Source organism: Dermochelys coriacea, chromosome 1 (genome assembly GCF_009764565.3).
Source record: "Dermochelys coriacea isolate rDerCor1 chromosome 1, rDerCor1.pri.v4, whole genome shotgun sequence".
NCBI classification, from domain to species: domain Eukaryota; kingdom Metazoa; phylum Chordata; order Testudines; family Dermochelyidae; genus Dermochelys; species Dermochelys coriacea.
Genome location: NC_050068.2, coordinates 288233642 through 288261314, shown reverse-complemented (window position 1 = coordinate 288261314; position 27673 = coordinate 288233642). Strand labels below are relative to the sequence as shown.

The following is a 27673-nucleotide window of genomic DNA, read 5'->3' as shown; positions in this document are numbered from 1 at the left end:
AACTTTTCCCTTTCCTGTGCCACTGTTTTTCACTTTACAGTGGAAACTGCTAAAATTGGTTCAAACAGTTGTTCAAGTAAGTGTTTTTCCTGACCTCAGGCCAGGCTGGGATTTTTTTGCCAGATGACCAGGGCCTCGATCCGGTGATACGTTCCTTATGCGTGTAGTCCTGCTGTCCGCAGAAATCCAGGCCTGTGTTATGTACGCATGGTTAAAACCTGACCTATAGAACAACAACGGGACGATGGCTGGGCCATGCCCCCGTTACAAACCAGTTCAACAAGCGGGGGTCACGGTGGCTCATGCGCCGTTCAGCGCTCCAGGCTGGGCACCGCAAACAGCCGCGGCGTTTGGCACCCTGCTCCCGGTTTGCTGGCCGGTGTGGACACCTGGCTTGGGCGCGGCTGGCCGGGGAGACAACGGCCCCGCTGCGCGGCCCGGGAATTGGGGCAAGGGATCGCGGGGCAGCAGGCCGGGGCCGTGCGGACGGTGGAGAAATGCAGCTCCCGGGGTGCGTGAAAAGGGTCGGGTCAGGCCGGGGCTCAGTCCTGCAGCTCGGGGGAGGGGGCGGCGGCGGGTCCCCTCGGCCGGTCTGTCAGCCGGGGAGGGCGGGCGGAGGCAGCGCCTTGGCGGGGGTCGGCGATCGGCGCGGGCGAAGCAGCGGCCCCTCCCCCCCGGCCGCTTGCGTGCGACGCGCCGCGCCGCGAGGCCCAGGCCAGGGCCCCGGATGCAGCTCGGCCGGGCAGGCTCTGTTAGCCGCGAGGGGGCGCCCGCCCACCTGCCGGGTGCGCCGCGAGGAAAGCGCCGGCCCCTGGGCGCTGTGTCGCGGAGCGTCGGGGAAATGGCGGAGCTCGGAGCGGGCCTGGCCGCGGCCGTTCGCGGGGGGTAGCGGCACCTCCCCCTCCCCAGCGGCGGGCGGTGCGTGGGGACGGGGCGCTGGGCCTGGCTGGCGGAGGGAGGGGCTCGGGCGGGGTAGGCCGGGCGCCGCGCCGCGCCGCGCCGCGCCTCCTCCTGGTGGGCAGGCTCCGCAGAGCTGCGGAGGGAGGCCGCGCGGGGCCTGCCCGGGAACGAAGAGCAGGCGGGGGCGGGGCCGGGGCCGGGGGCTGAGGCGAGGGGCCGGGCCAGGGCGGCTGCCCCCGCGTTGGGTGAGTCATCAGCGGCGCGCGGCCTGCCCCCAGTGACTCAGCAGCGGCAGCCCGGGTTATGCTCAGACATGCCGGGCCGCGGCCCGCGGAAGAGCTAAGCCCCGACTTGCCTTCGTCTGGCGACGCTATTTAAAGGCGGCCCGGCCCCGCCGCTTCATGCCAGGGCAGCGCTTCAGCTCAGCCGCGTGTGCGCCCGCCAGGAGCGCCCAGGTGAGGCCGGGGCCGCCCGGCACGGCACGGCACGGCACGGAGTGGGTAGAGCGGCCCGGGCTCGTGTCGCTGCTTCGCGTTATCCCCGCTCTGCTCCTCCGTGCGGACTCCCCGCTTCGCCCGCTGCCGGGCAAGCTGCTAACACCGGCTGCTTTCGTTTCAGGCAAATGTGCAACACCAAGATGTCAGCTGGGTCGGAGGACCGCCTCGGCGCCTCTTCCATTCCCTACGCCGAGCAAGAGGCGCTGGTGAGTAGCCTTGGCCCCTGGCTCTCAGACACCGAGGTTTTCCTGCTGGCTGCGGGGCTTGGTGCCAATGGACCTGTTGGTAGACAGGTGTCCAGGGTGTGGATGCTGAGTGCTCCTACATCAGCGTTGGGAAATAGATGTTAATATTGGATTAAAGCCAGGGAAGTGAAGGTGGGTTCTCTTTCATTGCACAGCTGTGGAGTAAATCAGCTTTCACGGTTGGGCGTGAAGGATGACACCGCTACCTCAACTTCATGTTTCTGGGATTTTTGTTGCATTTAAATGTGTTCGCAAAGAAATGTTCTTAACAGGTGTTTGATTTTAATGCCAAGTTTGAGCCCCAAACAGGTTACTAGGTCCGTTCAGAATATAAAAACCATAAAAATAGCATTTACCGTGGAAATCTTGACAGAATCCACTTAGAGCGTTGGGAAAGGTCTCTCTTCTAGCACTACGTGGTGTTTGTATTGTTTCTGAGAATCTGAATTTAACGGATTCCATTTAACTGTATGGTGACAGGTTTCAGACATTGTTTACCCGTTGTTTCATGTTCTTTATGTGTATAAATCTCCCCACTGTATTTTCCACTGAATGCATCCGATGAAGTGAACTGTAGCTCACGAAAGCTTATGCTCAAATAAATGTTAGTCTCTAAGGTGCCACAAGTCCTCCTTTTCTTTTTGCGAATACAGACTAACACGGCTGCTACTCTGCTACTCTGAAAGTTGTGTTAGTGTGTATCAGCAAAAACAATGAGTCATCCTTGTGGCACCTTAGAGACTAACAAATTTATTTGGCCAGATACATTTGTTAGTTTCTAAAGTGCCATAAGGACTCCTCTTTGTTTTCATTTAACTGTAGGTTTTCAATATGTCAGAATACCATCTTGTGCTGCATCAGAACTTAAAAGCAAATAGGGTAAGAGACATAGACCTTATAATGAAAAGCCATGGGGTATGGTGATTCATTAAGTGTGTCACGCTTCTGTCTGAGTGCTGTACCAGAGCTGCAGCAATGGTGTTAGTCACTATCCTATGGTTTCTTTCACATCAGATGTGACTTAAGTTATTTAAAAAGTTATGGCATGCTCTTCCAAGTGAATTTACTTTTGTTAGAAAAGTAAAGTAGTTTAAAAGGCTAGAATGGTAGGAAAACATGAAAAAAAGCCAGATGTTCATGAAAGAATACCATGTAGCTTAGGATAGAAAAATACAGTGATTTATTTAAAATCAAAATACCTTAAAAGTTAGAGGTTTTGTCATGGAAATCAAGGGAGTGATTGTAAGGCCTTGATCTGCAATCAGATCTACAACGTCTGGGTGGACCCTTGTGTTTGTATAGAGTCAGCAGGACTCCTTGTGGGCACAAGCTTCCTGCCACACCTATCCAGTTGCAGGATCAGATCTTAAATAATTAAGAGCTTAAATAATACACTGGCAATTTACAACGCTGCAACTTTCTTGCTCCGGGGGGTGAAAAAACAGCCCCCTGAGCACAGTAAGTTTCAGCATTGAGAAGCTCCAGTATAGACAGTGCACCAGCACTGGGAGCTACACCCCTCATGAGGTGTGGTTTTTTTTTTTTTTTTTTTTTAAAAAGCATTGGAAGAGCTCTTTCCCAGCACTCTGCCGCAACTACATAAGCCATGTTAAAGCACTGCCAGTGTAGACTAGCCCTAAGTTCTGTCTACTTATGGTACATTCTCTCTATTTCAGTGAGATGTTCATTCCCTTTATGAATCTGTTGTAAAAACATATGAATGGCCATACTGGGTCAGACCAATGGTCCACCTAGCCCAGAATCCTGTCTTCTGACAATAGCTGATGCCGAATGCTTCAGAGGGAATGAATGATACAGGGCAATTAGAGTGATCCATCCGTCCCCTGTTGTCCAGTCCCAGCTTCTGGCAGTCAAAGTTTAGGGACACCTGCAGCATGGGGTTGCATCCCTGATCATCTTGGCTAATGGCCATTAATTAACTTCTCTAATACTTTTTTGAACCACTTACACATTGGACCTTCTTAACATCCTCTGGCACCAAGTTCCACAGGTTGACTGTGCATTGTGTGAAGAAGTACATCCTTGTGTTTGTTTTAAACCTGCTGCCTACTAATTTCATTGGGTGATCCCTAGTTTTGTTATGTGAAGGGGTAAATAATACTTCCTTATTCACTTTCTCCACACCATTCATGATTTTATAGTCCTCTGTCATATTCTCTTGAAGTCATCTCTTTTCTAAGATGAACAGTCTCAGTCTATTTAATCTCTCCTCATATGGAAGCTGTTTTATACCGTCTTATTATTTACCCCTTTCCTAATGGTTCCTAACATACTGCTAGCTTTTTTGACGGCAGCTGCACATTGAGTGGATATTTTCAGAGAACTATCTGGAATGACTCCAAGATCTTTCTTGAGTGGTAACAACTAATTTAGACTCCATCATTTAGTATGTATGGTTGGAATTACTTTTTCCAGTGTGCATTACTTTGCATTTATCAGCATTACGTTTATCACAAGCTAAATATGAGTCAATAGTGTAACACTATGGCAAAAAAAAAAGCAAACATTCTGGGATGTATTAGCCAGAAGTGTGGTAAGCAAAACACGAGAAGGAATTCTTCTGCTCTACTCTGTGCTGATTAGGCCTCAGCTGGAGTGTTGTGTGTTGTTCTGGATGCCACATTTCAGAAAAGATGTGGACAAATTGGAGAAAGTCCAGCGAAGAGCAGCAAAAATGATTAAAGGTCTAAAAAACATGACCTCTGAGGGAAGCTTGAAAAACATGGGTTTGTTTAGTCTGGAGAAGAGAAGACTGAGAAGGGGACATCAGTTTTCAAGTACATAAAAGGTTGTTACAAGAAGGAGGGAGAAAAATTATTCTCCTTACTCTCTGAGGATAGAACAAGAAGCAATGGGCTTAAATTGTGGCAAGGGTGGGTTAGGTTGGACATTAGGAAAAAATTCCTGTCAGGATAGTTAAGCATTGGAATAAAATTAGTAAGGAGGTTGTGCAGTCTCCATCATTGGAGATTTTTAAGAGCAGGTTAGACAAACACCTGTCAGGAATGGTCTAAATAATAATTATTCCTGCCATGAGTGCAGGAGACTAGACTAGAAGACCTCTTGAGGTCCCTTTCAGTCCCACAATTCTATGATTGGATTTCATCTGTCATTTTGTTGCCCAGTCACCCAGTTTTGAGATACATTTGTAACTCTTCACAGTCAGCTTTGGACTTAACAATCTTGAGTATTTTTATATTGTTTACAGACTTTGCCACTCACTGTTTATGCCTTTTTCTAGGTCATTTGTGAATATATTGAACAGCACTGCTCCCCGTACAGATCCTTGAGGGACCCTGCTATTTATCTCTTTCCATTTTGAAAACTGACCACTTATTTCTACCCTTTTGTTTCCTATGTTTTAATACTGATCTACGAGAGGACCTTCCTTCTTATCCCATGACTGTTCAGTTTGCTAAAGAGTCTTTTGGTGAGAGACCTTGCTATACCTGGACTTTCAGAAGGTCTTTATCTACTGGATCACCTTTGTCCACATATTTGTTGACACCTTCAAATTTTACTAGATTGGATTCTGCATGATTTCCCTTTACAAAAGTCATGTTGACTATTTCCCAACGCATTGTGTTCATATATAGCAGGGGTACTCAATAGGCGGACCACGGGCCAAATCCGAACTGCCAGACACTTTTGAATGGACCCCAAAATCTTATTTACTTAGAATTATTGTTACTGTACCGTATTTTATTATTTTCTCTGGAGTCTGGACTTTGCCTATACCTTGACCAAGATATTTGGACCTTGACAAAAAATAGACTACCCTTGATCTATAGTAAAGAACACAATTATCAGACACACAGTTTCAGCCAGTTTGCCTGGTACTGATGTTAGGCTTACCAGCCTGTAATTTTCAGCAATGCCTCGAGGGCGTGTTTTTTTTTTTTTTTTTTTAAAGGTGGTTCCAAAACCACCTTTATTGAAACCTCAATCTGGGATGGTTCCTCAGCCATTCTTTTTAGGTAACAAATCTGAGGGATGAGAATCTCCCCCATATCCTCTGCAGTGAAGACCGATACAGTGGCCTTGTCTTCATTGAGTGCTCCTTTAGCACCTCAATCTCTAGTGGCCCCACTGATTCTTTGGCAGACTTCCTGCTTCTGATGTGCTTTAAAAAATTTGCTGATTGAGCTGCAATGGCACAGGAGCTAGCAAACAGAGCTGTAAACACGGGAGTTTGAGGGGGAGTTCTGTTGGAGGAGAAGGTATTTGTAGTATTTGTGTGCGTTGGGGCTTTGTGCTGGGAGAGAAGCTGAGCCCTGATTAGGGGGCGGGGCTTTTCTGACTAGGGGTCCTATAAAGGTAGCCAGCCAGTCAGGCAGTGGCACAGGAACCAGCAAACAGAGCTGTAAACAGGGGAGTTTGAGTGGGAGTTTTTATTGTGGTGTGTGTTTGGGGGTTGTTTTTGCTGTGGAGGGTGGTCTTTTGGTGTGGCTTGTGTTGCCCAGATTAACAGGATTTAGGTGGGAAGGCTATGACAGATACCGAGGCAGCAGAGGGAGTGACTCATGTAGTAGAAGACACAATGAGGATGACTGGATGTGGAAGCTGTGGTATGTACATGATCCTGGAGGGGGGACCTGGTAAGAGTTTTTTCTACATGAAATGCAGTCTGATAGAGCTGACGGAGGAAAAGATCCGAGGTTTGGAGATGCAGATGGAAAGTCTGGTTGAGTTTAGGAAGGGATTTGAGCAGATGATGGAGCAAAGACATGAGGTATCTTAAGTGGAAAAGCTCAGACATGCAGATGGAAGCAAGGCTGGGGAATTTTGAGGGGAGACTGGGTGAGGAAATTGGTCAGTGGAAGCATGTGACTAAAAGAACCAGGCAGAGGAAAAGACGGGCTAGTGAAGGAGAAATAGAGCTTAGGAACAGGTTTGCAGAGTTGGAAAATGAAGAAGGGGCTCAGCAGGTAGTTGCTGAAGGTGGAAGGGCAAGGAAGAAGAGAAGAGAAGCTAGTCCTATAGGAAAAGGGGAAGAGTCAAGGGAGATTACACCAAATATGAGCCCCAGGAGGATATAGGATGGGTTGAAGAGGATTATAAGGGAAAATAGGAATGGAAAGAACTTGCAGCCAGAGGGAACAGGGGAGAGACTGGAGAATAGCACCGTGGAAAAGGCAGGTCTATGTGATCGGGGACTCTTTATTGAGAAGAATAGACAGGCCTGTAACTAGAGCTGATCCAGAGAATAGAAGGGTGTGCTGTCTTCCAGGTGCTAAGATACGGGATATAGACCTGAGGTTGAAAAGGATCCTAAAGGGAGCGGGAGAGAATCCCGTAATTATCCTTCATGTGGGAACAAATGATACGGCTAGATTCTCGCTGGAAAGTATTAAGGGAGACTATGCTAGGCTGGGGAAGATGCTTAAGGAAATGGAGGCTCAGGTGATCTTTAGTGGGATTCTGCCTGTTCCTAGAGAAGGGCAACAAAGGTGTGACAAGATTATGACTGTCAACAGATGGCTTAGGCAGTGGTACTATAAGGAGGACTTTGGGATGTATGGCCACTGGGAGGCATTTGTGGACAGAGGACAGTTCTCTCGGGATGAACTTCATCTAAGTAGGGAAGGAAATAGACTTCTACGATGGAGGCTGGCACAACTGATAAAGAGAGCTTTAAACTAGGAATTTGGGGGAGATGGTTGGGAGATGTCCAGGTAATCTCCACACCAGATTTTAGCATTCAGAGGGAAGAAGACAAAGTAAGAAAGGATACAGCCGTGGATAGGAGAATGTTTATAAGGAGCGAGGGCGGTGTGGATACTAGTCTAATAGGTTATACTGGCTGTAGAATGACTGTGCCTAATAGGGTACAAAATGTGAGCGAGGCCAAACAGCAAAAAATTAAGATGTTTGTACACCAATGCGAGGAGCCTAGGTAACAAAATGAAGGAACTAGAACTACTGGTGCAGGAAGTGGAAACCAGGTATTATAGGGATAACAGAAACATGGTGGAATAGTAGTCATGACTGGACTACAGGTATTGAAGGGTATGTGCTGTTTAGGAAAGACAGAAACAAAGGTAAAGGGGGTGGAGTAGCATTGTATATCAATGAAGAGGTAGAATGTAAAGAAATAAGAAGCGATGCAATGGATAAGACAGAGTCTGTCTGGGCAAAAATTACATTGGGGAAGATAACTAGTTAGAGCCTCTTCTACGATAGTGCTTGCATGTGCTGTAGACCGCCGGGATCTAATTTTGGATATGGATAGAGCCCTTTTTATGTTTTTAATAAAGTAAATACTAATGGAAACTGTGTGATCATTGGAGACTTACTTTAACTTCCCAGATATAGACTGGAGGACCAGTGCTAGTAATAATAATAGGGCTCAGATTTTCCTAGATGCGATAGCTGATGGATTCTTTCATCAAGTAGTTGCTGAACCGACTAGAGGGGATGCCATTTTAGATTTGGTTTTGGTGAGTAGTGAGGACCTCATAGAAGAAATGGTTGTATGGGATAATCTTGGTTTAAGTGATCATGAGCTAATTCAGTTCAAACTGAACGGAAGGATTAACAAAAAAAAAAATCTGCAACTAGGGTTTTTGATTTCAGAAGGGCTGGCTTTCAGAAATTAAGGAAATTAGTTAGGGAAGTGGATTGGACTGAAGCATTTATGGATCTAAAGGTAGAGGAGGCCTGGGATTATTTTAAATCAAAGCTGCAGAAGCTATCGGAAGCCTGTATCCCAAGAAAGGGGAAAAAATTCATAGGCAGGAGTTGTAGACCAAGCTGGATGAGCAAGCATCTCAGAGAGGTGATTAAGAAGAAGCAGAAAGCATACAGGGAGTGGAAGATGGGAGGGATCAGCAAGGAAAGCTACCTAATTGAGGTCAGAACATGTAGGGATAAAGTGAGACAGGCTAAAAGTCGAGTAGAGTTGGACCTTGCAAAGGGAATTAAAACCAATAGTAAAAGGTTCTATAGCCATATAAATAAGAAGAAAACTAAGAAAGAAGAAGTGGGGCCGCTTAACACTGAGGATGGAGTGAAGGTTAAAGATAATCTAGGCGTGGCCCAATATCTAAACAAATACTTTGCCTCAGTCTTTAATAGGGCTAAAGAGGATCTTAGGGATAATGGTAGCATGACAAATGGGAATGAGGATATGGAGGTAGATATTACCATATCTGAGGTAGAAGCGAAACTGAAACAGCTTAATGGGACTAAATTGGGCGGCCCAGATAATCTTCATCCAAGAATATTAAAGGAATTGGCACCTGAAATTGCAAGCCCATTAGCAAGAATTTTTAATGAATCTGTAAACTCAGGAGTAGTACCGAATGATTGGAGAATTGCTAATATAGTTCCTATTTTTAAGAAAGGGGAAAAAAAAGTGATCCGGGTAACTACAGGCCAGTTAGTTTGACATCTGTAGTATGCAAGGTCCTGGAAAAAATTTTGAAGGAGAAATTAGTTAAGGACCATGAAGTCAGTGGTAAATGGGACAAAATACAACATGGTTTTACAAAAGGAAGATCGTGCCAAACCAACCTGATCTCCTTTGAGAAAGAACAGATTTTTTTAGACAAAGGAAACGCAGTGGATCTAATTGACCTAGATTTCAGTAAGGCGTTTGATACCGTGCCACATGGGGAATTATTAGTTACATTGGAAAAGATGGGGATCAATATGAACATCAAAAGGTGGATAAGGAATTGGTTAAAGGGGAGACTACAACGGGTCCTACTGAAAGGCGAACTGTCAGGCGGGAGGGAGGTTACCAGTGGAGTTCCTCAGGAATCAGTTTTGGAACCAATCTTATTTAATCTTTGTATTACTGACCTTGGCACAAAAAGTGGTAGTGTGCTAATAAAGTTTGCAGATGATGCAAAGCTGGGAGGTATTGCCAATTCAGAGAAGGATCGGGATATTATACAGGAGGATCTGGATGACCTTGTAAACTGGAGTAATAGTAATAGGATGAAATTTAATAGTGAGAAGTGTAAGGTTATGCATTTAGGGATTAATAACAAGAATATTAGTTATAAGCTGGGGACGCATCAATTAGAAGTAACAGAAGAGGAGAAGGACCCTGGAGTATTGGTTGATCATAGGATGTCTATGAGCTGCCAATATGATATGGCTGTGAAAAAAGCTAATGCGGTTTTGGGATGCATCAGGAGAGGTATTTCCAGTAGGGATAAGGAAGTTTTAGTACCGTTATACAAGGCACTAGTGAGACCTCACCTGGAATACTGTTTGCAGTTCTGGTCTCCCATGTTCAAAAAAGATGAATTCAAACTGGAGCAGGTACAGAGAAGGGCTACTAGGATGATCCGAGGAATGGAAACCTTGTCTTATGAAAGGAGACTTAAAGAGCTTGGCTTGTTTAGCCTAACTAAAAGAAGGTTAAGGGGAGATATGATTGCTCTCTCTAAATATATCAGAGGGATAAATACAGGAGAGGGAGAGAAATTATTTCAGCTCAGCACCAATGTGGACACAAGAACAAATGGGTATAAACTGGCCATCAGGAAGTTTAGACTTGAAATTAGGTGAAGGTTTCTAACCATCAGAGGAGTGAAGTTTTGGAATAGCCTTCCAAGGGAAGCAGTGGGGCAAAAGATCTATCTGGTTTTAAGATTCTACTTGATAATTTTATGGAGGAGATGGTATGATGGGATAATGGGATTTTGGTAATTAATTGATCTTTAAATATTCAGGGTAAATAGGCCTAATCCTCTGAGATGGGATATTAGATGGTTGGGATCTGAGTTACCCAGGAAAGAATTTTCTGTAGTATCTGGCTGGTGAATCTTGTCCATATGCTCAGGGTTTAGCTGATCGCCATATTTGGGGTCGGGAAGGAATTTTCCTCCAGGGCAGATTGGAAGAGGCCCTGGAGGTTTTTCGCTTTCCTCTGTAATATGGGGCACGGGTCACTTGCTGGAGGATTCTCTGCTCCTTGAAGTCTTTAAACCACGGTTTGAGGACTTCAGCACCTCAGACATAGGTGAGGTTTTTCCTAAGAGTGGGTGGGTGAGATTCTGTGGCCTGCGTTGTGCAGGAGGTTGGACTAGATGATCAGAATGGTCCCTTCTGACCTTAGTATCTATGATTCTTTGGCAGACTTCCTGCTTCTGATTTGCTTTAAAAAAATTTGCTGTTAGTTTTTGTCTTTACTAGTTGCTCTTCAAATTCTTTTTTGGGCTCCCTCATTATACTCTTACACTTGATTTGATGGAGTTTGTTCCTTTTTTGTTATATATCCATCTGTTGCATTTCAGTGATATGTTTGTGGTGTTGGGTTGAGCCAGTAATTAGGTTGCCTAACGCTTTCCGTATAAAAATTCTTGTGGCCCTTTTTTTTTTTTAGAAAGCTCTTCATAGTTTGCATCAAACCTTTTGAAATATGGCAGAAGGAAAGTCCTTGGGTCGAAGACCTGTCTATTTTTTCCCATGGCATTCAGGTCAGGTTTTACTGAGAGATGCATTGTTGAAAAAAGCCAATTCCCTTATCTCACCTGTTCTTCAGAAATATTTTGTCTCGATGCTGAAATAACTAAACATGAACGTGTTAGGACCAGGTTCATGCTGCTGCTGTAGCACAAGATGATGTGGGGAGAGAGACACAGGGACTTATGCCCAAACCCAGCAAATAGCTCTGATGAGCCATATAATTAACTTTGAGGGCACCATATGGGGTAGGAGCTGCCACAGCTCCTGGTCGTGCGAGAGAGCTAGGCTGGGTCCCCCCTTCAGATAACAGCCTTCTACTTACCTGCTAATGTAGTAAGTCTTCTAGCTCAAGAGAGAGCAGTCTGTGCTACATTGCTGAAAGTTCAGGGTTCACACCCAAGTGGAGCTGTATGATTTGGGGGAGGGAGGGTTGTTATAGTTGCGTGTAATAGGATTTGTTTTTTCTTTTTTTCTGAAAAAGAAAAACCTAGGAAATTACGTAAGTATGTAAATGAATCTTATTTAGGTTGCAAAGACTGTCGTTGCCTGTGCAACCTTACTTTAGCTTCCATGTACATATGTATTTTGGAACCGTCTTTAATTATGTGATGATGCACGGATTTTTCACAGAACCCGTTTCATTTGATGTGAACAGTAAATGCACCGGGTGGGAATGACAATATTAAGGTTGCACAGGGAAGCAAAAATCTGCCATGTCCTAACTTTGAGGTGCTTGACTTTTCAATGTAAATAACACTCTTTTAACATAGTTTTTGTGGGAGTAATACAAAAGTAATCTATGGAGCTTTGGACTCTTTGGGGATGACATGCACTATAAAAATAAAATGTTGTTTGCTTTTTTTTTCCTTTCAGGTTAAACCGAAGCCACTATTGTTGAAGTTGTTAAAATTTGCTGGTGCCCAAAAAGACACTTTTACAATGAAGGAGGTAAATTATCAGAACTTCTCATTAACAATGATGGATAGCAATAAATATAAGTGTCACACTTACAAGTTTACCATACTTATTAGTTATCCCATAATGAAAGAAAAATAATGTGGTTTACTGGATAGGGCATCGGCTTGGAAGCTGGGAGATGGTTCTGTTCCTGGCTCTGCCACAGTCTTGCTTTATGACCTCGATCGAGTCACTTAACATCTGTACCACAGTTTCTCTTGTCTGTAAAATGGAGTATATAGCTTTGAGAACTACAGATGAAAACTGCTATGTAAAGTAGTGTTTATTTATAACTGTTAATATTAATATGGAGTTGCAGGTGATAATTGAAAGGAGAATAGACTCTTTAGGGGGATTGAAATAGGTTATTTTATATTGGTTTTATACTTTAAAGTTATAAATATATTTAGTATAGCTATATTTGTCTTGCATTGTAGGTAATATTCTATCTTGGCCAATATATTATGTCTAAACAATTATATGATGAAAAACAGCAGCATATTGTCCATTGTGCAGATGATCTTCTTGGAGATCTATTTGGGGTACCAAGCTTTTCTGTAAAAGAACACAGGTAACATTTCATGTTCTTTGAGAGAGAGAGAGAGAGAGAGAGAGAGAGAGAGATCAGTATGAAATGTATGTAACACACTGAATGTATATGTTGGTTTGCAATTTATTGTATATTTTATTTGCATAAGTCTTGACAGATGGAATTGTCATAATTGTATGCCCACTGGCCAAGTGTCTAGGTTTTTAGAGGGAGGCCTGATTCAGCCCGCATTTATATCTATAATTGCCAGACCTCAGAAGCAACACAAACTTCTGAAGTTCAGTGACCTTATGGGCGTTTGTCTACTTTGAAGAGAGATTCTCCTCTTTACCCCTGGAGGTAACAGCAACGTAATTTAGACATTACACAAGTACTTAAGTGTGTCCCCTTCCCATTATGAACTCCTTGTGCATGGGAGACCAAGTCCAGTAAAGCAGGTTGCAGAGAAGAGGAATACGCTCTTTTGTTTTTCTCCAGGCAGCTACACCACTCATCAGTGCAGATGACAGTGATTGAAGATTTCCCTTTGCAGCAGGCTAGACTTTCTTTTGAAATAGATTATATTGCTGCAAAGCCAGTGTGCGTGACCTGGGTCTTGCCACTGCACTAAAAGTTGAAGATATTTTTCTCTGGATTAAACCCTGAAATAATACTGTACAAGTTCCGTTAAAAATGCTTTGAATCATGACTAGAGATGGTCCAACTGCTCATTAAGTGAGAAATGGCTTTTTGACAAAATTGAAACTTTAAGAGGAAAATTCCTGATCTTGTTGAAATTTTTCATTTTTTGAGAATTTCAAAATGGAATTTTTTCCAACTTTTTAGAAAAAAGCATTTAAAGTTTGTTTTGGTGGGGGAAAACACTTCCACTTTTTATACTATTTTCCCTTTTTACAATGGGGTGGTGAAAGAAGAGTGGAAAGCTTAAAAAAGCAAACTCAAAGTGATGCTGGTAGTTTCCCCACCAAAATAAAATGAAAACATCCAAAAATGCTGTGAAAAGTTTTGAGCAAAACAGAAGCATTTTCATTTTTTGAATTTTTCATAAAATGCACTTAACTCTTTTTCATCCAGCTCTAATCATGACACTACAAAATAATCAGTGTTTTCAGCTTGGTCTTTCTCTCTCCTAGTTTGGCTAAATTTACCACAGTAAATAGGAACTTCTAATTTATCATTTTTAAATGTATGAAATGTCTGTTTTGTCTCCCCCCTTCAAGGAAAGTATACTCAATGATTTCCAGAAACTTGATAGCAGTTAGTGAACAAGGTAAGTTAGTGTTAAAAGGCCTTTTTTGTGGGGGAGAAAGTGGTCTTTATTAATGCAAAAGTCCTAAACCTGTATTAACTTACTTTGTAGGCAATATTCAGTTAACTTCAGTCATTGATAGATGATGTAATTATTGTCACTTTTTTGTAGCACTGTTGGAGGTGAATTGCATCTTTTACAAATAAATTGTTTAAGGTTATGGGTCTTGTGAACTTTACATACTCAACTCACACTAAGAAATATATTTTAAAAACAAAAGATTTGAAAATTGGTTCATCCTTAACTACCATGTTTAATTTGAGTTAACATTTCTCTTGTAATAGTTTACATGATAAACAATAAAAGTAGCAGGAAAAAAATCTATATGCTTTGTTCTTATGAGTTTAATAAATCCGTATATAATTTCATAAAATAGACTATGGTCTAATTAAATTTATTCACATCTGCAAGAGAAGGATGGATAATGCAGCTGTGATGTAACTTAAATTTAAGAAATGAGTGAAATGAAAGTTAAATATGGGGTGATTTTTTTTTTAAAGGCTGTTAAATCTATGTTTATACATGTGTAATCTGCTTGATTTTCCAATGTATGGAGCACCTGACATCTCCCATTGGCTTCAGTGGGTACTCAACACTTAAATCAGGCATCTGCCTAAATATGGACTTTAGGACTTAATGTTAGGCTCCTATTTTTGAAAATCTTGGCCAGAACAGCAGAGTGGAAGGATAGAAGTAGAGAAGATCTCAAAGATAAAATCTAATCTAATCAAATAAAGAGGATATGTGCTTACTAAACTTTGTTCTAAATGGATACCTTTTGTCATGAAAATAACTAGTTGCATTGTGTAGTTCAGGATCCGTTCTCACAATGTAGTTAGAACAATTATTTCTGTGTCTTAGTAGTATATTAGTGACTGTAAACATCTCTTGCAGAGCTTGATATTTTCTTTTGTAAACCAGTGGATCTTGTATGTGTCCCCTTGTAAATAGTGTAGAATCATCCTGTTGATATCTAGCTAAAAAGTGTATTTCTTTCATCTGTGAAAAATCCCAAAACACAGTTGCATTTCTTTTTTCTTATAATTGTGTATGTAATGTTACAAAGAAAACCTTGAACCTTTCTTAACATTTACAGAATCACTTCATACTCTTAAGTATACTCTGAATTAAGATTTAAAACAATATGTACAAAGTATTTGCAGTATATTTTTACAACTTTCACTGCAGTCCCTTGAGCCTGCAGATATTTCCTTTCTGATGCATTGCATTATGTATTTTTCTTTTTCAGAGTCTATGGAAGCAAATGCGTCTGAGAATGAGACCAGGCGCCAACTTGAAAAAGGCAATGTTCTAAAGGTGATCTAACTACTTGATACATTCTAACATATACACTCTTTCAAGTTTCACAACTTCAGTTGCTTTACCATTGAGATTTGGATGCAGTTGAAAGATTAATTCCATCCTATCCACATTACTACTATGCTTACTTAGTATTTTTGTTAAACAGGAATCCATGCAAGAGTTAGTTGACGAAAAACAGACATCCCCAAATTTGACTGCTAGACCAACTACCTCTTCTAGAAGGATGCTCAGTGAATCTGGTATGTGCACATTTATAATGCAGGATTTTCAATATTTTATACTTTTCAAGAGTATGTACGCCTAGAGCAAACTTGTATGTCACTGGCTCATGTCATCTTTTGTGAGGGAGTCCACATTTTCATATTTTTAGCCATTGTGAAAGGTATCAGATTGACAGCCCTGGAGAATGAGCTTCTCTGCTTATCCATAGAATAGATACAATGTGGGTAATGGCAATACAGACTTCCCCACATGTTTGTATGTCTCCTGGCACAGCGGTTTTCAATCTTTCTTTTTCCATTTATGGACCCCTAAAAAATTTCGACTGCAGGTATGGATCCCTTTGGGAATCTTTGACATAGTGAAAACCACTGTCCTAGCACAATGGGGCTCTGGTCCATGACTAGGTGCTATGATAATACATATAATATATACAATAACCTCACCAGCAATGTGCAGTCCTAATCTGCAAGGACTACCGATAGGGTGATAGGGTAACTCAGTTTCCATGACTTTTCAATCCTCTGCCTTTAAACTGATGTCACCAACAAGGGTATCAGTGGTGTTTTCTTTGTGATGTGGACGTCTTTTCACACACTGCACTGAGACTATCAAACTGATGTCAAGTAACTCTTCAGACAGCCACCAGATTATAACGTTTGGTTGCTGTTTGTAACCTACTTGTATTGGATTTAAGCCAGTGACATGGGATGAAAGGCTCTATTTTATCCAGTTATCTTGGTCCAGATTTTCAAAAGTATTTAATCACCTAAATACCTCTGATTGGCCCTCTGATTCTCTTCTCTACCTCTCCCCTTTACGTGGCAACTTAATATTTATTGGTTAATGCATTCTTTAAAATCTGAGGGGTTGTTTCTGATATTTAGTAGCTGTAATTAGTGTATTTTTGAGTGGGTGGGGTTTTTTGGGTTTTTTTGTTAAACTTTCAACCTCTTGGTAGTGACACTTCATAATTTTCAATTATATGTAATACGCACTGGTAATTTCCACACCAACTTGCATTTTATCATTTTTCTGGTGATTCTTGATGGTTGTGATAAATTGAGTAACAATAACCTTTCACATAAAATCATAGCATGCAATATTTATTTTGTTTTCCTGTGTTCAGTAATATTTTGTTCAGTTGTTTGATCTATGTAAAGTATTTCTGATATGCTTGACTTTGTAGTATTTAGGCAGCAGTCATCCTAGCCTATCATCAAACTGTACTGCATTTATAAGCCAGTCACACTACATTAAAAGAACTCTTTAATGTTGTAACTCAAACTGGTGAAAGGATGAAAATTCACAGTTAAGGATTATAACTTGTAATACTTACACACAACCCAGAGTAATCAGGTGTTCTGTTGTGCCTGCTTATTGCAAGCTTAATCATTAACTCTGTTTTTGCATCCGTTTGTCAGTTTATTACAACCTTAAAATTCTTTTAATATAGTGTTTTTATGTACACTGTTTTTTTAATTTGTAGGAAATCTTCCCCTTAAACCACTATGCTCGTTACATTGGGATGATAGCGGCTCCTTTGGAGCCGCTACTATTTCACTGTAAATGTTTAGAAACCGTGTGTTGGCATGTTATCAGTGCCTCATGGAGAGATGACAACTTAATGAGGACAACGATGGACAGGAGCAACGGTTGGGCCTGGGGGCATCTAAGTTTGAAGGTTGGGGCTCTCAGGGCGAAAAAAAGAAAAGAGAGGGACTGAGCCAAGAAGCATCAAGGGAAAGTAAGAGGAGTCACAAAGTATGTACAAGTGTTTTGTTCTTGTGTTTTTTTTGTTTTTGTTTTTTTAAAAAAAAAAAACTAAAGATGCCAGGCTTAGAGGCCCTGGGGTGGATTTTTCAAACTTTTTTTACAGTGCAAAGAAAGTATTGGGCAGTAGAGTGAAAGGCACCTGTAGGCGGCAGCAGGCTCTGTTGAATGGTCATTGAACCAATTTGCCAGTCCTGGTAGGGAATTTCACTCCACTGCATTTATTACACACTGACTTTGCAGCTGCTTATTAAGTCTTCGTCAAGTTCGTTTATAATGCCTTTTCTTAATGTCAGTGGAGTTGAATTTTGATACATTTATCCCCAAAATGCTGTCTCCGTACTCCCTCCCTCAAGCTATCAGAGTTCAAAACGTCTGAAACATCCAAAAAGCAGTGTTTTTGAGTTCTTCAGCTTAAAACAATGTTTCCACAGTCGATACCTTGAACATCATGTTTTAGCCCTGAAGGAATTTTTAGTGTGGACTTTTATACCCGCCACAAATGGAGGTTATAATAGAAATTCTGATACCAATAAATATACTGTTGCATGCTATACTAAAATAAAATCCCTGATGTCCGGAGGTGGCCAGGAGTTTGTTCTTATGATTCCTTAATCATAGTATCTACTGCCTGGAGAACTTACCATTTATAGGGGCGGTCCGTGAAAAACAGCCTCTGAAATGTCAATCTTTTGCCCATTTTACACCATTTTCTTTTAGGAATATGGCAAGAATGTGTTTTATTGCCTTTTTAAAATAGGTCAGGTGCCTTTATTTAATTTTCCATTGAAAAACACTGAATAATTTTAATATTAAAGTTCTGAATAAGTAAAATCCAGTTTAAACATCTACTAAAAAGCATGTAACGTGCCTTTGGATTAATAAACTTTTTCTCTCTGACACAGAAGAAAATTCTTCAGATGAACAACATAGTGAAAGAAGAAAACGGCATAAGTCAGACAGCATTTCGCTCACATTTGATGAAAGCCTTTCTTGGTGTGTTGTAAGTGGGCTATGCTGCGAAGGAAGCAACAGCAGCGACTCAGTAGACTCTGCAAGTCCTGTAAGCAAGATGTCTTTTTAATTATGTTGAGTTCTCAAATTTCCCAGACATGCATCTTGATTATCACCTTAATATTTGAAATAAATAATGCTTCTAGTGATGTCAGAGAACCTGAGTGTTGTATTTTATGTGGCTTGGATCACAAAACTTAAGAATGGAATTTTCTTAAATCTTCATTATGAAAAGTGGTGCCTCTGAATTGTGTACGAATATCTGTATTCCCAGCAAGAGCGTGTTTTGTGATTAGAGTAAGTTATTTACACTTCTCAGTTTCCCATCTGTAAAATGTGGGTTAATATTTACACACCTTTGTTAAAGCATTTTGAGATTTGATAAAAGTGCTGTAAGTATTATAAAATTTCAGTACACAGAAGTGAAATATTTTGTTAAATTCACACACACGATCATCTGTTTTTCGGTATATTTTAAATGTTAGCAAATGTAAGTTCAAACTTCGCTTGTGTTGTATTTCAACATACTAGTTTTGGAGCCAGTTCCAATATTTTTTTCATTCATTTAAAAATAATTTTTAAAGGTTTTATTAGTCCAATAATATATTTCTAAATGGTGCAACTGCAGGAGAAATCCCAACATCTTGAGTGGTATGAGGTATTTGGCTAAGACATGACTATTTTATCTCTGGCCCGCAGCCATTTAAACAGTGTTTCTCTTTACTGTTATGTTTAAATACACATGTAGCAGTATGAGTCATAAGAATGGATTAATGAAGTTAAATATATTCACCCTTCCCCTTTTTATTCAGGATCTTCATGCCAGTTCATTAAGCGAAAACTCTGATTGGTTTGACCAGAGTTCTGTTTCAGACCAGTTCAGTGTTGAGTTTGAAGTTGAGTCCATTTATTCAGAAGATTATAGCCATAATGAAGAAGGACAAGAGCTCACAGATGAAGATGATGAGGCATGTATATTCCCCCCCCCCCGCCCCCGATAAATCTGAAATGTTATAGCAGAAGCATTTTGTTGGAATCCAATATGAAACATTTCCATAGTAGTCTTTCATGACTGTATGTACTGTATGGCAAATATGTACTGCCATTCTTTATACCGAGTTTTCTTTGTACAAATTTAATCATGATTCTGCAAGAAGCTCCCTGTAGGCAGAGCTCCATTGGGGTCATTTATAGGGCCTGAAGGGATCATTACAATAATTTAATCTGACTTCCTCCATAACATAGGCCATAGAACTTCATCCAGTAAAATTCACTGGCTGGCTGTTGAAGTCACTGAGGTTCAGTGCAGGGTCAAGAGTCCACTTATGCATGGTTTCTTGCAGGATAAAGGCTTTAGCTTGGAATATGTATGTAGAACTTCACTGGAAGAAAACCTCATAATTTTTGAAAGGCAAAACATATTAAATAGGATATTTATCTGCATAAAGTCTAAAAGTGAATAGAAGTATTTTTAGAATACATTTTTAGAAACTATTTAAGATCTTATATCAGGGGTCGCCAAACTTACTGACCCTCAGAGCTGCATACGACAATCTTCAGAGCCAAGGCACACTTGTTGGGGCTCGGAGCTTCAGTCCTGCGGGAGGTGCCTGCCGGGGCTTGGGGTTTCAACCCCGCTCCTGCTGAAGCCCCTAACCCTGGCAAGCATGCCCTGTGGGGCTGAAACTCAGAGCCTCCACACCCCACCGCTAGGCAGAAACCCCTACCCCACCACCCTGCTGCAAGTCAGAGGTCCCAAGCTCCCCTCCGCAAGTCTGGTAGGTGGAGAATGATGGGAGTGTGGGGGGCTCCATGAGCCACACTTCAACAGTAAAAGAACTGCATGTGTCTCACGAGCCACAGTTTGGCCACTCCTGTCTTATATTATTAAGAGACCGCATAGGTAGCCTTAAAAATTACAAATAGTGAGCTCTATGGTGCAGTGTATTAGAATTAGTATCTTTCATTTATTGTGTTGACTAGTGAAATATTTGTATTGCTAAAGCTTTTGTTCACAATTGACATTATCCATCTGAGGGAGGCCCACTGTTGTCTGTCTATATTGTAAATCTTCCAAGATGTTCCCAAATGAGAACAAAAGTTTTTAGAGCTGGTAGTTGATTACAGTGTCTGTATCCGTAAGTAGTAGTGCTCCCCTCTTAATTCGGTACACCAAGAAAATGCGTGTAGTATATAGCCACATCATCTAGAACTTTAGCAAGTACTATTTTCTATCTGATAAAAAGTTTAAAAAAAAATATTCTGTCAAGTGTGCTTTACTACTTGTTCAGGGTTGTTTTTTAATAAAATATTTTAAAATTAAAAACCAAGTAAAAGGAAGTTAAAATATATTTTCTTCCATCAGGTATATCAGGTGACGATCTATCAGACTGAAGAGAGTGATGCTGATTCATTCGATGAAGATCCTGAAATTTCACTAGCTGTGAGTAGATCCTTGGTTCATACAAAATCACAAGTCTTGTGAAATGAAAGGCCAGGACTGGGAACATGTATGAATTCCGTGGATACTGAAGTGATTTTAAAAATAAAATCAGACTTTTTCTTACATTAAAAGTAAAATGATAGTTTGAGGTCTTTCAGTTACTGACCTATAAATCAATCTTTCTCTCTGCCGTTTTAAAGTTGTGGATACAGGCATTTCAAATTTTACTGGCTCACTCAGAGTAAGAGGCACACAGTTTAGAGCCTAGACCTAACTTTTTGTTTAAAACACAAAGGAAGGATTTAAAAAAAAAAATTTTTTTTAATTTTTTTGGAAACCAAAAAGCTAGTATTGTTTTTGTCTACAAGAAAACAAAATTGGCCACTTTTAATTTCAGTGTCCAATCTGAGTGAAATAAAGAAAATAGCAAAAAATTGTGTATTGAAAATTCACTAAGGATAAAGGAACTGTTTTTAAATTGTCTAGAAGATTGAAAAGATCAGTTTCTGTATTTTTTTTTTTTTTTTTGTGTACTGTAAAGTTTTTTAAATTTCAGCACACTGGCTTGTCAGAATATCTGAATTCAGAATTTGACATGTCTTTAAAACTAAATACTAAAGCATGGAACATTTCTTTAAATTGCCATTATGAACACAGAGTAGCATAGGAGAATTAGTCATCCAGATCATGTCATGGGCTGAGCTGCCTTAATCATGCTGGTACTGTGGAGTCAGCTGTAATGATACCTCTGGGAATATAAGGAGCTTTTTTTTGTTTTTTTAAATGTCAAACAGAATATTTTTAAAGTTACTTTGTCTAGATTTAAATAGGTGATATACCTTTATTTATTATTGCTCTTCATTCACAGTTCATGTCTGAGTAGAAAAAGGCATCCAAAACAAGCATTTTAATTATGGTGTTGCCAGTTGCAGCTCCATAGTTAAGGTTAAGTTTGCCACTCCCCAAAATTACAACACTCCGAGAATGGAATTTATATAAATTTGTTAAATACCTTTAGGAGTGAAAATGAATTTTAAAATATGTCTTTTAAGGAATTGAGCATCCAGTGTTAGTCAAACTGAGGTTTTTTTGGGGAAGGCTCTTGAATAATGCACACATTTCAAATGTTTCATATAGTTTAAACTCATTGAAATCTTGAGCGTAGACTACATTTGAAAAAAAAATTTAGGATTAATGATCATTTTTTCGCAGTATTCATAATTGGAAGTTTTTCCTTCAGCAGAGACTGGAGAATAATGCTCTACTTCAGAGAATTTCAGAAAAAAGTGCTCTTTTAAAATAGCTGCCACCTTCAGTTGTTTTCAGTAGTACTGAAGCCACAGGCTTCCCCCAGTTGGTAATTTTTGAGAAGAGCTAATTGTTCTCAGTACAATCAAATATTATTCTCTGCCTTATGACCTCATAGGGTCTGTCTGCTAAAGGCAGGTTGGCATCTCCTTGGGAACAATGGGAGGCTATAGCCATTTGTAACGATGATATTGACCTATGATCTCATTTACATTAAGAACAATGGATAATGGCAGCCATTTTGAAACAGGGCAATTTTTTGTGAGTTTCTCCAAAGAAGATTGTATGTATCAGATTCTCTTCTTGCAGGTGTAAACTTTCAGTTAAGAAAAATAATGGCAGAAAATTATCATTAATCCTAAACATTTCCTAATACCATTGGGAGTGGGTAGGAAAATTAGGTTAATCTGACCTGGGACAACAAACACAAAAATGGCTTAATCACAAACAGGTTAGATTGAGGGAGGGGGGAATGGAAGTGATACTTCTCAAGTTCTGTACACAGAATAAATTCTTCCACATGATATGGCGCTCTCAGTAGATTGTGCAGATGCTCAAAATAGGTTCACACATCCTCCTGGATATCAGGCTCCATTCAGTGAGGCTCATATGCTTCACTGGCTTTTTGGAGGAACCCAGATGCTCCTCTGCGGTCTGCTAGGCTTTTCCTTGACTGGAGATAGAAAACAATGGGATACTGTCCCAAGGCCACTGACTGGTGGTACCAGAATAAGCTGTCACTCACAGTATATTACAGATCTTCACAGTATGATTTTCCTTCTCCTTTTGTATATGCTTTGAATAATGAGTTAAGTGTTGAAGTTTGAAGTATTATTATTGGGTGATAGTTAGCACCCACTAAATAAATGAATCAGGTCACATACCCCTTGGAATTGTTTCAGGTTCTGCAAATGGAGACGGACATCATTGCATCAGTTACACTCTGTTCACATTTTCAAGGCTCAGTAACCTAACAGCTAGAGACTTTTATTTAAAGAAATATAGTATTTTGGGATCATGAAGGCAGCATAAGAGAGGTTCCAGTATGATGTACTGCTGCATACAACCTAAAATGGAATCTTGATCTGTTAATGAGTTTAGTATATGGAGTTATTACAAGGCAGACCTAAAGCTATTTGAGTGCCCTAAATGTGCATTTCTATACCTTAACATGTTTGGATTTATTTTATGTTTAACTTTAACTCAGAATATCCTGGGTTTATAATGCTTGGTTTTAGGATAATTACAGCATCCCTGTAATGTGTCTTTCCTAAATTACTGATAAGTACTTGCAACCATAATTTCACTTTAAACATAGTTTTATTTTTCTGGAAATACATATGCAGATAGTCTGTGCAATGTGCAAGCTTATATTAGAGAAGTAGAAGATCAGTTGCTAAAACATATCATAGAATAGATTTGAGTCTAGCTGTAATGATAGTACTAACTGTATACAGTTTTGGTACATTGCCTGTGTAACGTATTTTCCTTGGCATAGTTGTTTACTTCCGTTTTGAGAGAGAGTTTTACACCCAAATTTTTAATTGCGAGGAGGGAAAAAAAAATTATATGTGCTATCACTACAAGATTGAGAAATTGTGGTGTAATTGATCTTAACTTACCTCTTCCTAAAGCTCTTTCCATCTTAAAATGTGGTGATTGACCAATTTTGTTTACAAATATTGAGTAAATACTTTAGCAGTAACATAAAGAAATTATAATCTCCTTTAGTTTTTTTCCTATAATAGTAGGAATGCCAAATAATTTAACTTTAACTTTTAATTCACTAAAGGATTATTGGAAATGCACTAAATGCAATGAAATGAACCCTCCCCTTCCGCGGCATTGCCCCAGATGCTGGGCTCTTCGTGAGGACTGGCTTCCTGATGAAAAGAATGACGACAAATCTGAAAAGCGAAAATTGGAAAGTTCTACACAGCTAGAGCATGAAGAGGGTTTTGATGTTCCCGACTGTAAGAAAGTGAAAATGAATGAAGATAAAGAACTAAGTGTTGAAGAAAGTGAGGATACAACAGCACAAACTTCTGAATCCCAGGAAAGTGAGGAATACTCTCAGCCATCTACATCTAGCAATATCTTTTGTAGCAGCCAAGAGGATTGCAAAGAACCTGAGAAAAAAGAGTCGGAAGACAAAGAGGAAAGTATGGAATGCAGTCTACCCCTTTCTAGCATAGAGCCCTGTGTCATATGTCAGAGCAGACCTAAAAATGGCTGTATAGTTCATGGCAAGACAGGACATCTTATGTCGTGTTTTACTTGTGCAAGGAAACTGAAAAAGCGGAATAAACCCTGTCCAGTCTGTAGACAGCCAATTCAGATGATTGTGCTAACTTATTTTAGTTAGAAGGAACTTCAGCATAACTGTACAACAAAGCTTCAACAGACCTTCCATATAAATTTCCATAGACTCTTACAATTAAGAGAGTAAGAAACTATTTTTGTATGTTTAACCAAAAACATATTTCGGTTAATTTTTTTTTTTATTTTAATGAAAAGTTGATGTCTTCATTAGGCATTTGGGGAGATCTTAAAATACCCAAATTCCTGAAACTTATTTCCATGTTAGGGGATTTGTCACAACAAGAATTACACATCACAAGCAGATCAGTAATGACACTTATTCAACTGTATAGAATATCCATTCTAAAATAGTGAATTTATTGCTTTTGAGAAATGAGAGTTCTCAAGTTTCATTATTGTGAAAATCAATTTTCTTTTGCTCAGTAAGAATTAATAGATTTCATAATTTCAACCTTCCCATCTTTCTACAAATTCCAGTATTTGTTCCTTAGTCAAGTCATTGGGGAAAATCAGAACTTCTTAAGAAATCCCTAGGAAAATCCCTATTTTGAAAAATAAAATTTTGACTTGGTCATTGCTGAGAATTCAATTTATTTATCAAAGTAGGTAAATTGGGGGAAATATTTCTGAGACCACTTCAGATCACCAGAAGATGTGAAAGTTAGTAAAGAATTAGAGAGAGTAATTTAGACCAAAAATTGGAATGAGGGAAGAATGAAATTAGGGTAGAGACTAGCATTTTATTTCAGTAAAACGCAAGTATACGTTACAGGTGCTATAAAAAGGATTACCATTGATAAGTAATTGATTTGAATTCAGCTTTGATTGGTAGTAACTGAAGATGTTTGTCACGTCACTCCTGTGAAATGATTTTGAGACCTATTTCATATGATTTGGTAGTCTGTCCTGTTGCTAGTAGATAAGTAACCACATCAGAGTTTGGCATATTTGACTGGCCCAGCAGAGGAGGCCGAGAACTGAATGGACATGGTGACTTTAAAAAAAACAAAATAAAACCACGTTAGCTATGAAAACACATTAGTGGAGCAGTGTTGGGGAAGTTTATACTTCTACTGTACCTGTGTCCAGAGTTGTCAGTGTACCACATTTCATGAGCATTACGTTCGCTTAAATAAGACCAAAAATACCAAACCCTTCAGAGAGAGCAAAAACAGCACAGTGATATTTTGCATAAGGGTGGTGTTTTAGTTCAGTAGTTTTTTTTTAATTGAATCTGTGATTCTCTGTTTTTGTAAGGGTTTTTTTGAATATTGAAGAGTTGTGAGGTGGTAGATTGGCCGGTTATATATTGAAATCAGACTTTAATATAAAATGTTGATCAAAATTTTGATATTACCTTTTTGGTCAAAAATGAAAAATCTGTAAAATTAAATATCCTTAAAACTAGTGTGTCCAGTTCCTTGGTAACTCTTTTCAGTAATGAATTTTAAAAAATCTCACCATACTTGCCCTTTTCTCCATCCCCCCCACCCCTCCCAGATTCTGTCTTGTGAAATATCTCTGTACTTTGCATGTTGCTGAATATTTTGTTTGTGGTGAATTCCAAGAATGCAGTGAAAGTTTGTATTTACATAGATATTTTTTTTTTTTTAAAAAAAATGCTGTTAAGTTACTCAGTTGAACTGGTATTTTGAGGATAAAAATATAAGGTTTTGGATCATTTTGACGAGAATATTATGCAAAAATTTCTTCTCTTATAGAGTGTAATATTGAGAAGAGACATGCAGATTTTGGGGCTTTCTGATTTCAAGGGCAGCATTCCAAAGTAGTTTAACCAATAAAGAATGGTGGAAACAGGAGCACCGTTCATTTAGTGACTTCAGATACTGAGGCCCGGTGTAAACACAACTTCTATGATTTTAAGTACATCAGTCATCATTTTAGAATACGTGCAAAGTGCCTCATGCAGCAAGAGACCAGGATTCATCATTGAATTTGGTCTGCTGGTTGGATCATTAGCTTCCCCAGTTTGGGCCGGGTATTGACAGGCAATGCAACATGAATGCTAATGGATGGTTAAGGGGTACATCTCCTCGAAGTTGGACACAGCTATACCAGTCTAATAATACTTATAGCATTATAAATTATTTGTTATAAATTATTCCCTCATGGGAATGGGTATAACTGTGTCTGCAGTAGGGGCTGTACTGCTATAGCTGTTCTGGTAAAAGATCACATCCCTAACTGTAATAATGACAGGTTTCAGAGTAGCAGCCGTGTTAGTCTGTATTCGCAAAAAGAAAAGGAGTACTTGTGGCACCTTGGAGACTAAAAAATTTATTTGAGCATAAGCTTTTGTGAGCTACAGCTCACTTCATTGGATGCATTGATGCGTCTGATGAAGTGAGCTATAGCTCACAAAAGCTTATGCTCAAATAAATTTTGTTAGTCTCTAAGGTGCCACAAGTACTCCTTTTCTTTTTGCTAACTGTAATAGTTTATACTGGTATGTGTAAACCAGGCCTGAGACACACTAAAGACAGGGATATAGAAAAGCGGATTGCAGAGCAATTAACAGAACCAGAAATTATACAGTCAAATCTTACTAAACCGCACAATAAGTATTCTTCTATCCTCACTTCTGAAAAAAGATTGAATTGCCAAGGACTGCAGTGAGGTTTCATTTTACTAAGACTTACTTATTTTTACATTTTTCTAGTACTTTTTGAATTAAGGACATAAATAATTCATATTGTACTATTGCAAATAAGTGAACAAAACAATTTTTTGTGGTGTTTTCCTTTTTAAATTTTGATCACTTACAAATTCTTAAATTTCAGCAGTTCGCTAGCTGGAAGGATAAAGTTAGTCTCTGATAAAACTGTCTGGACATATAGTCTCTTCAGCTTTGTTCCTTCTCTTAGGCCTGGCCCACATGGAAGGAGGGTGTGAGGAGGGGGTATTGATCTAAGTTGCGCAACTTCAGCTACGTGAATAACATTGCTGAAGTCAACGTACTTTGATCTCACCGCAGTGTTTTCGCTGCGGTGAGTCAATAGCTGATGGTCCCCCCTCTACTCCACCTGCACCTCTCGCTCCAGTGGACACCAGAGTCAACAGGAGAGCGCTCGCCAGTTGATTTATCACATCTAGACTAGACGTGATAAATCAACCCCTGCTGGATTGATCGCTGCCTATTGATCCTGCGGGTAATGTAGACAAGCCCTTAGTCACTTGAGGAGCAACACCATGAATGCTTTTACAAGAGAGCAACCTGGCTCCCTTTCTCCGAAAGGATTTGGTTGCCTTTCTCTCATGTACAGCCTTTTCTAATCAATGTGTATTGGAAAGAAGGGCCCAGACATTTCAACAGGGATGGAGTAACCTATATAATTGTGGAATAGGCTA

The 27673-nt window shown here is 40.0% G+C and overlaps 1 protein-coding gene across 3 annotated transcripts; it reads left to right on the top strand.

The window, feature by feature from the left end:
• The first annotated feature begins 801 nt into the window (after positions 1-801).
• Positions 802-25997, top strand: MDM2 (MDM2 proto-oncogene). 3 transcript variants are annotated; one of them, XM_038378609.2, is made up of 11 exons: positions 802-918; positions 1519-1603; positions 11960-12034; positions 12481-12614; positions 13814-13863; positions 15152-15219; positions 15371-15464; positions 18123-18280; positions 19044-19199; positions 20597-20674; positions 23775-25997. In XM_038378609.2, the coding sequence occupies exons 2-11, from the start codon at positions 1523-1525 to the stop codon at positions 24345-24347; spliced, it is 1467 nt and encodes a 488-aa protein (XP_038234537.1). In that variant the 5' UTR covers positions 802-918; positions 1519-1522; the 3' UTR covers positions 24348-25997. The 3 variants fall into 3 exon arrangements, with proteins under 3 accessions (XP_038234537.1, XP_038234444.1, XP_043349560.1); XM_038378516.2 differs by lacking the exon at positions 802-918 and adding an exon at positions 1138-1355; XM_043493625.1 differs by lacking the exons at positions 802-918; positions 1519-1603 and adding an exon at positions 1630-1774.
• The last annotated feature ends 1676 nt before the right edge of the window (positions 25998-27673 follow it).

Excerpts from the sequence above, each read along its gene's own strand:
- MDM2 (XM_038378609.2), top strand. The coding sequence starts at position 1,523 with ATGTGCAACACCAAGATGTCAGCTGGGTCGGAGGACCGCCTCGGCGCC. Across the intron at positions 1,604-11,959 it reads ACGCCGAGCAAGAGGCGCTG|GTTAAACCGAAGCCACTATT; the intron begins GTGAGTAGCCTT and ends TTTTCCTTTCAG. Across the intron at positions 13,864-15,151 it reads GATAGCAGTTAGTGAACAAG|AGTCTATGGAAGCAAATGCG; the intron begins GTAAGTTAGTGT and ends TTTCTTTTTCAG.